This window comes from Lolium perenne, chromosome 1 (assembly GCF_019359855.2).
Source record: "Lolium perenne isolate Kyuss_39 chromosome 1, Kyuss_2.0, whole genome shotgun sequence".
NCBI lineage: Eukaryota > Viridiplantae > Streptophyta > Magnoliopsida > Poales > Poaceae > Lolium > Lolium perenne.
This window is the reverse complement of record NC_067244.2, coordinates 74,900,127-74,909,594: the sequence shown is the minus strand read 5'-3', so window position 1 is coordinate 74,909,594 and position 9,468 is coordinate 74,900,127. Positions and strand designations below refer to the sequence as shown.

General features: G+C 47.4%; 1 protein-coding gene across 1 annotated transcript; it reads left to right on the top strand.

The window, feature by feature from the left end:
* The first annotated feature begins 5,331 nt into the window (after nucleotides 1-5,331).
* LOC127293463 (acyl transferase 5) lies at nucleotides 5,332-9,287 on the top strand. The gene is made up of 2 exons (XM_051323099.2): nucleotides 5,332-5,844; nucleotides 8,209-9,287. Exons 1-2 carry the CDS (start codon nucleotides 5,398-5,400, stop codon nucleotides 9,046-9,048), a joined length of 1,287 nt encoding a protein of 428 aa, XP_051179059.1. The 5' UTR covers nucleotides 5,332-5,397; the 3' UTR covers nucleotides 9,049-9,287.
* The last annotated feature ends 181 nt before the right edge of the window (nucleotides 9,288-9,468 follow it).

The following is a 9,468-nucleotide window of genomic DNA, read 5'->3' as shown; positions in this document are numbered from 1 at the left end:
GAGGTGAGGTAGCCATTACAGTAGCAATGGTATCACCTTGTCGACGAGCAATCCTATACAGAGCAGGATACTGTTCACTTAAGGGTGCATTGTCTAGCCAAGCATCTTCCCAGAACCGTATCTGTGCTCCATTCCTGATTGAGAAAGTACCATGGCGAAAGAATACATTTTTTGTCGCCATAAGACCAGCCCAGAAGTGAGAATCCCCAGGTTTCCAAACCACTTGGGATAATGTCTTCGAACCGATATACTTTCTCCGAAGAATAGTTTGCCAAGTCCCATCCTCAGTAAGTAGCTTAAACAACCATTTACCCGGTAGAGCTGAATTCTTGACCTCCAGGTCATGAACTCCAAGCCCTCCTTGATCTTTGGGACTACAAACTATACTCCACTTAACCAGTCGATATTTCTTTTTCTCGCTGTCCCCTTGCCAAAAGAATCTGGATCGATAGTAATCGAGTTTATGCAGAATTCCTTTCGGTAGGATGAAGAATGATAACATATACAGTACCATATTTGTGAGTGCCGAATTAATGAGTACCAATCTTCCTCCTAGGGACAACAATTTACCTTTCCAACTACTAAGGTGTTTTTGTAATCTTTCTTCCACTAATTTCCATTCCGCGATTGTAAGTCTCCGATAATGAATCGGAATACCCAAATAACGAATAGGAAATTGGCCTTACCCGCACCCAAACAACTCTGTATACAGAGCCGTATCGTTTTGGGCATCACCGAAACAGAACAATTCGCTTTTATGGAAATTGATTTTCAATCCTGACAACTGCTCAAAAGCCGCCAAAATTAATTTCAGATTTTGAGCTTTTTGAAGATCATGATCCATAAACAGAATTGTATCGTCGGCATATTGAAGTATAGATAAACCACCATCAACCAGATGTGGAATCACTCCTTCAATCTGGCCATCAGCCTTGGCCCGCTCTATGTGTATAGCCAGCATATCCGCTACAATGTTAAACAACATCGGTGATAACGGATCCCCTTGGCGTAACCCTTTTCGTGTTTGGAAATAGTGGCCGGTGTCATCATTAACCCGGATTGCGACACTACCTCCATACACAAAATCATTTATTAGAGCGCGCCACTCTGGAGAAAAACCTTTCATCCTGAGTGTCTGCTGTAGGAAAGACCACTTGACTTTATCATACGCCTTTTCAAAATCTAGTTTTAAAATAACCCCATTTAATTTCTTAGAATGCATCTCATGTACCGTCTCATGCAAGACCGCCACTCCATCAAGGATGTTCCTTCCTTGCATAAAGGTTGTCTGTGATGGCTGGACAACATGATCCGCAACCGTATGAAGTCTAATGGTGGCCACTTTCGTGAAAATCTTGAAACTTACATTTAAGAGGCAAATAGGTCTATATTGTTGAATCCTTTCCGCCTCATTAACTTTCGGTAACAAGATTACTTCACCAAAATTTAGACGAAATAATTCTAGTTGTCCAATGTGTAGGTCACTGAACAAATCTAGAAGGTCCGATTTAATCGTATCCCAGAAAGTTTGATAAAACTCCGCTGGAAAACCATCAGGACCCGGTGCTTTGTTGCATTCCATTTGGAAAATTGCCTTCTGAACCTCTTCCTCAGTATAAGGTGCGGTTAGTAGACCATTTTCTTCCATATAAACTTGCGGTATACCGTCCGTTAAGTCCTCATTAAGAGAGAAGGTGCTTTCCTCCGGAGGACCAAATAGACCTTTATAATAATTAGTAATGTAAGATTTCAGTTGCTCATGGCCTTCTATCAACCCTTCATCTTGAATAAGAGAGTGAATACGTTTTTTCTGATGTCTCCCATTGGCTAAGCCATGGAAATATCGCGTATTTGAATCTCCTTCCAATATGAATTGAGCTTTGGAACGTTGATACCATTTGAGTTCCTCCTCGCGAAGAAGACTCGCCATCTGCGCATTTGATTGATTTTTAAGTTCAATCTCTTGCGTAGACAACGGTCTAACCTCCGCAACAGCCTCAAGCTCATCAATTACATTTGATAAGCGAGCCTTCTCTTTTTTAAGGATACCAGCCGTATGGGCAGCCCAACCAGAGAGATGTTTGCGCATTGTCCGCATCTTATTATTCCATCTCAAAATTGGAGTGCTGCTCCCGACCGGTCTCTCCCAAACCTTCTTAACCATATCATGAAATCCCTCTCGATGTAGCCAGCCAAGTTCAAATTTGAACGGCCATTTACAAACAGGACGGGGATTCCCAGTAGTTAGGAGGATGGGAGCATGGTCAGACAGTTTTTCAATACGTTCTAGTGCACGGACTAACACCATAGGGTATTTATTTTCCCATTCGGTATCCATCAACACGCGATCTAGTTTCTCGTATGTGGGTTCAGGCAAGCTGTTGGCCCAAGTGAACTGTCGACCGGACATAAACACTTCTCTTAAATCAAGGCTATCAATGACAGCGTTGAATAAGAAAGGCCAATGTCCATCGAAACGGCATTTACTTTTCTCATGAGGAAATCTCAACAAATTAAAATCGCCTCCGATTATAATCGGATAAGGATTATCTTTTGTAAGATTTACCAACTCACGTAAAAAGTTAGCCTTAAAAGCATCCTGGGCGGCACCATATACAGCAACCAGACTCCACGTGAAACCGTCTGCTTTATTCTGAATGTCGAGCTTAATGTGATACTCTCCATCAGAACTAGCTAAGACAGTCATGGTGTCTATACGGACGCCAAGTAAAATGCCACCGGACCTACCACGAGGCGGGCGAGAAAACCACTGAAAGTTAATCCCGCCTGACAGTCGGTCGAGAAAACTTTGTGTGAAATTTCGCCTGCCCATCTTCGATATAGCAATGAAATCTAAATCATAATCTCTACAACCATCGGCAATGTGGGAATGCTTAGCCAAGTCACCAAGACCTCTGCTATTCCGAAACATGCCATTCATCGAGAAACTATTTTAGATTTAGTATTCTTGCTATATCTACGAGATTTCTTTCTAGCCGATAATTGAGAACCACGTTTAGAAGATTGTAGAGCAGAACTAAGCTCCACGTGTTCTAAATCGACTTCTGAAATATTACCAATAATAGCCGAGAGAAGCTGACCATCTAGGATGTCATCCTCTTCCTCATCGTCTACTACTGTTGTTTCATGCCCACTGGAGACATTCGGAACAACCGTTAGACGGTCAAACTCCGTCTGTCTCAACACATTGGCCGAAACTGAAATCTCATCAGACCGACTACCCATATTAACCCCTATGCTACTCAAATTTGAAGAAATACGAGTATTTGAAAAAGAAACAAATGACTTGGACGGTTGTTTAGTACCTGCCGTGTCGAGGTTCTTCTCAGCCTTACGCCTCATGGCTCTCTGCATGGCGTCCTCATCCGTCGCCCCCGCCCCATCCGCCGCAAGAGCGTACCTCCCACTCCGCCTCACCGTTGGCTGAACAACGGGAGGAGGGACCGTGGGTGGTGGCTGCTGCAGGGTGGAGACCGGCGATGGAGAAGTCGAGGGAGGTGGAGACCTAGACGGTGAAGGAGAAGAGGTCATCGATACAGGGGTAGAAGGTGATGTAGCCCCCTGTATCACAGCAGCCCCAGGCGAGTCCCCCATCGCGGGGGAAAAAGGTGTCGAAGGAGAAGCGCCCTCCGTCCATCAGCTTGCCCCTCCGCCCGTGGAGGCGGTATCACAGGCTCAACGGGTCCGTTCGCGGGACACGGCGAGACCCTGAAGGTCCGCTTCCCCGCATCCAGATGGTGCGGCAGCGAAGCGTCCTCCGAAGTCGGCAGCACCTCCTCCAGCACCACGAACCGGTCGACAGCCCGTGATCGTATGCTGTTGACGTGATGGACGCAGCGAGGCGCCTTCTGCACAGCCATCACAGCCCGACCGAACCAGGCCCATCTACCTTGCGGCCCTCCAGAGGAGGCCTCCAGTGCCGCGTCCGCTGGTTTGAATCGCGGCCCGAGACCCGCCGCGATCAACGGCCGCACCGCCGGCGGCCGAATTGGCGGCCGATACCCCATTGTCGGTCTCGGCGGTGGCGCAACCGGTCTTGGGGCAGGTGTGGGCTGCTGCAACGGCACCCCTTCCAGCCAACCTTGAAATCCAGGAGGTCCCATGAAAGGACCCGAAGCAGCAGCAGTGGCGGCCGCCGAAGCAGCTGACCCAGGTGCAGCCGGAGCGGGCCCAGGCGCCGCCATAGCTTCCCCGGGAGGCGCAGGAGGCCGCGCAGCCCCGGCCATCTCCACGGACGAGGAGACCCCAACGACGACTTGCGCGAAGGATCGCCGCAGCCCTGCACTTTGGGATGGCGTAGATGCGGGTGATGACGATGGTTCGACGGTGGCGGCTTGAGGTCGAGTGGCGGCGGCGAAGATGTCTCTGGAACGATACGAGAACTGGTCGATCGCCCGTGATCGTATGCTGTTGTCGTGAGGGACGCAGCGAGGCTCCTTCTGCACAGCCATCACGGCCCGACCGAACCAGGCCCATCTACCTTGCGGCCCACTGAATCGCGGCTCGAGACCTGCCGCGATCAACGGCCGCACCGCCGGTTCCTCGGCCGGCACCGAAGATGAAGCTGCCGGCGTCGCCTCCACCACCACGCGACTCGGCGTCGGAGACGCCCCAAGCACCACGGAGGTAGCAGACCCCGACGAAGGCTCCAAAGGCGTGAACCCCGCCGGCCGACGTGCTACTAACCAATCTTTCATTGCCTTTATGTCATTTGCCAAAACAGAGGGAGCATAACACTACGTATATGTTGATTTGGAACGTAGACAATGAGCATAACTGTGGTTGAGATAATTATCAGTGTACCTGACGGAAAGGTTGGCTAGCAGGGGCGACAGCTCGTCCTGCTCATGTTCAGCTAGCTGCATGGTGAATGGTGAAGACTTGGTGGTAGGATCAGTCACCACCAAGGAGGACTCCGCCTCGTCGTGATCGTCTTCCAGCATCAGGCTCGACGTGGAAGAGCACACAGACACCCTAGAGCCAAAGCTCTATACAGCTAGCCGTAGCGAAAAAGGAAGGCTTCGTCATCATCATCCGATATGTATCTGCACCTATCGCTTCACATCTTCACCCTGCCGACGATGGATATCAAGCCTGCTCCGGTAACGAGTGGCCATTGGATAAGAACGTACTCCTGAGTTTTGGAGTTATATATTTCACCTACTTCGCAATTTAAACCCAAATTTGGGGTATAATTTGAGATTCGTAGTATGAGTTATTACTATTTAGTGTTTTGAGGCGAGGTTTTTTTTCCCCTTTTGAACGTCACCATGGGTAGTATTCTCCCGCGTCTATAAATACGCACCTGTTGCTGTTTCGAAGCCTCACACTCTATTCTTCCCACACGCTCGAGCCACCTATAGTACCGTAGCCACCATGGCTTCAATCGCCGTGACGAGGAAGTCACAGTCCTTCGTCGCGCCGGCCACGCCGGCGCCGGCCGAAACGCTGGATCTCTCTGCCATCGACCGCGTGCCAGGACTGCGCCACACCGTGCGGTCGCTTCACGTGTTTCGGCACAACCACGGCAGCCGACCCGTCGTGGACGGTGCCAGCAGGCCGGCCAAGGTGATCCGCACCGCGCTGTCTCGCGCGCTGGTGGAGTACCCCGCGTTCGCCGGCCGCTTCGTCGGCGGCTCGGCCGCGGCCGGCGAGGCCTGCGTCGCCTGCACCGGCGACGGTGCCTGGTTCGTCGAGGCCGCCGCCGATTGCAGCCTCGAGGACGTGAACGGCCTCGACTACCCTCTCATGGTCTGCGAGGAGGAGTTGCTGCCCGCTCCGGAGGAGGGTGTCGACCCGACCAGTATTCCGGTCATGATGCAGGTATGTACGTACTCCACCGTCTCACCATGGATTTCTCTATGCTTCTCGCATTCGATGTTTATTTAGGCATGCCACATCCATCTTTGAGTCGTTTTTCCCATGAGTGAAAATTGCACTTATTCCTTCTCTTTTATTTACTACTCCTCATCCTCAGACCTCAGATAAGTGCATCTTGGTGAAATTCTACAAGTTGCACGAACCTTTTTCTACTAAACAAGATTTTCAATTCACCAATCAACTTGACATATTGGAAAATCTCCTCACCCACCCACCATTTAAGCATGATGATACAGAGAAAATTTGTTTAAAACTCCTATGCGTATGCAGGACCACCACTACTTTTTATGTGGTATCGTGACATGTATCTTTTTCTGGACAAACATATATATTTAGCTAACATTTATGCTCCACTCATCTCCACCGACAAACCCGAGTAGCCCCATCTTTGAGTCATTTAACATTTGCTAATGTGTAAGTAACCGAGATTAGACTTTTAATGCCACAAATTTAAGCTGACAATACATGCTCTGACCTTTTTTTTTTCCCATGCTGTCTTGCAATCCTAATAAGTAGTCTGATTTTATTACGTCTAAATGACTGAAAAGCGTAAGTTTATTTTACTTAAAATTGTACTTGCTCGTTCTCAGATGAGTGTATCTTGGTGAAATATATAATACTAGCACAAGTTGTAGTACCATTTTTCTGCTAAACTAGATTTCAGTTCTAAGAATCAACTTGACATATAGGAAAACCGAAATCGATATAAGTTGAACGCTAAAATCACAGTCGACTTAAATTAAGTTATTTACTTAGACGTACATATATCATTTTTTTATTGAGCAAATGTCCGTCCATATAAATTTAAGACGAGGGAAGTCGGTTAATATATCTGTGCATATACGTTTTAAGCTGTAAACATATTGAACAGATGCACCAACTTAATTATAATTTCGCAAACTTTTCTAAAGCGTGATGCACAACAGCACAAGTAGTATAATATAGAAAAAAGGCAGACAAAAGCTGGGAAATGCCCAGCCCATTCCATCAACAAACCTGCAGCGCCATGAATCAGGGCCTGTTTCTTGTTTCAAAAAAATGAATCAGGGCCTGTTTGATTGTCATAGCATATATCTGCCCTCCTTTTTTGACCAAATACATTTACTCTCCTATGAAAATATAGGATCGATTCAGTAGGGCATATCGAGTGACAGCGTGAAACCAGTGCTATATCTTTTTTGCTTCCCCTGCAAATTAACATCTGGCGAGGCTAATCAAGTAGCAGTTTACCTATTCAGTATTGGCACTCACCTGACATGTATACGTGCACTCTCACGATCAATTGTAGCGTAGGTGTGCTGATAGAAATCGTGTTAGCCTAGTGCGGTCAATGATATGGACCGGAGACAGAATAGAGGTACACCACCTCATGAGGAGAGGGCAAATGTTGGCGACATCTGTCGAAAGATCTTTTTTCTCTTGGTAAAAAACCTTTCTGATGATTGCGTGTCAAAATCTACTCCCATGTGCGGAATCTGTTTCATTCATGACTCACATTGACCTGAAAATGGAAAGGTGCCAAGTGATTGGTGTCTAATCTGCCTTATGCCAAACCAGTTGATATAAATGTGCACTTAGACTAGTGTTGGTTTACGTTAAATCAATTCGCTGACACTCATGTAGGAACTGGAAATCTATTTTGTTTCACTGCCACGTGCTTAGAATTATACTTTTTCTTCTTCTTCAGATTAGCAATAAAGCTGTGACAGAGACTGGCTTAGATATGTGTCGTCGAACATACACTGGTCTGAGATTAATTTGATTGGCAATATAGTGTTGATTCTTGAAGCAACATGTAAAGCACGGGTTGTCTCTTCAACAGAAATTTCTATAACAATCAAAAGACAGTTTGACATAAAACTAAGAATGTAGCCCTGCAAGAAGCAAATACCCACGAAATCGCAGAAAAAGGCAGGCATATTGAAGTGGTTGAACTGTACACGTATGAAGAACCAGGTGGAACTGTACCACATCGCATTGTCGGTAGCAGAAGATAGAAAGCAGGAATTAGACGGCAACAAGCCACCACGTATTTCCAACAACTGAAGCACTAGCACGTCAGGATGGTTTAGGTAGTCTACTACTGCCTGCCTGCCTACTATTCGTCTCTTCATTGACTCAAAATCCATGCAACCACTTCATCTTCTTTTTCAGACTTGGGTGTTTCTAGCTTTCTACCTTTCCATCTTCTTTTTTCTGAAATGGGCTACATTTCATTTCAGATCTTTACATTGCATGATTCCTACCCTTTGCAGCCACATCTGAACTCTAAGATGACACCTTTTTGGTTCTAATAATTTTGTGCAGGTGACTGAATTCACCTGCGGGGGATTTGTCGTGGGCTTGGTAGCAGTTCACACCCTTGCAGACGGGCTTGGTGCAGCACAATTCATCAACGCAATCGCCGAGTTAGCCCGAGGCCTAGACAAGCCGAAGGTGGCCCCCGTATGGGCTCGGGCCGTAATCCCGAACCCACCCAAGTTGCCTCCAGGGCCACCACCATCATTCCAATCCTTGGGATTTCAGCATTTCGCCACAGATGTCAGCTCGGACCGCATCACCCAAGTCAAGGCTGAGTACTTCGAAGAGGTGGGTCAGTACTGCTCAACTTTTGATGTCGCCATTGCAAAGGTTTGGCAGGCTCGCACTCGGGCCATCAAGTACAACCGAGAAGCACAGGTCCATCTCTGCTTCTTCGCCAACACCCGGCACCTTCTCACACAGGTTCTCCCCAAGGATGGGGGCTTCTACGGCAACTGCTTCTACCCAGTCACAGTGACGGCCACAGCTGAGGATGTTGCCACAGCAGGATTGCTTGGCGTGATCAGGATGATTAGGGATGGGAAGGCAGGGCTTCCTCTCGAGTTCGCGAAGTGGGCATCGGGGGATGTAAAGGTTGATCCATACCAGCTGAAGTTCGATCACAATGTGCTATTCGTGTCCGATTGGACGAGGCTTGGATTCTTTGAGGTTGACTATGGGTGGGGTGCGCCTAGCCATATCATACCGTTCACTTATGCGGACTACATGGCAGTCGCGGTCCTCGGTGCTCCACCTACGCCGACGAAGGGGACCCGGATCATGACACAGTGTGTGGAGGAGAAGCACCTCAAGGAGTTCAGGGATGAGATGAAAGGTCTCTTTTAAATGTATAATGCTGGTATCATGTCTATGATATGCGTGTGTGCCTGTGTGGTGACTTGGAATAAATCTGAGGTAGAATTTGCTGGTATGACTTATGAAAAAAAATACTAAGCTTGCAGTATTGAGAAAAGTAGCAAGCAGTAATACTCGTAGGTACTATCCATGCAATTTAATGTCCGCTGGAATATTTTCAAATGAATCATTATTTAGTTTGGATATTCTTTGCTAAGAAAGTGGTTTAATACTCTCTCGCCATTTTAGAGTTCAGATGAAAAGCAAAAACTGCCCAAAAAAATAACTGAGACAATTAGATTTCTACCACAACCTATGTGAAATGGCTCCCTCCTTTTGCTAGACCGCACACACCACCCTCCCGAGAACGAACCACCAGATCTTCTCCACCCCCAACTGAGCATCTAGCCA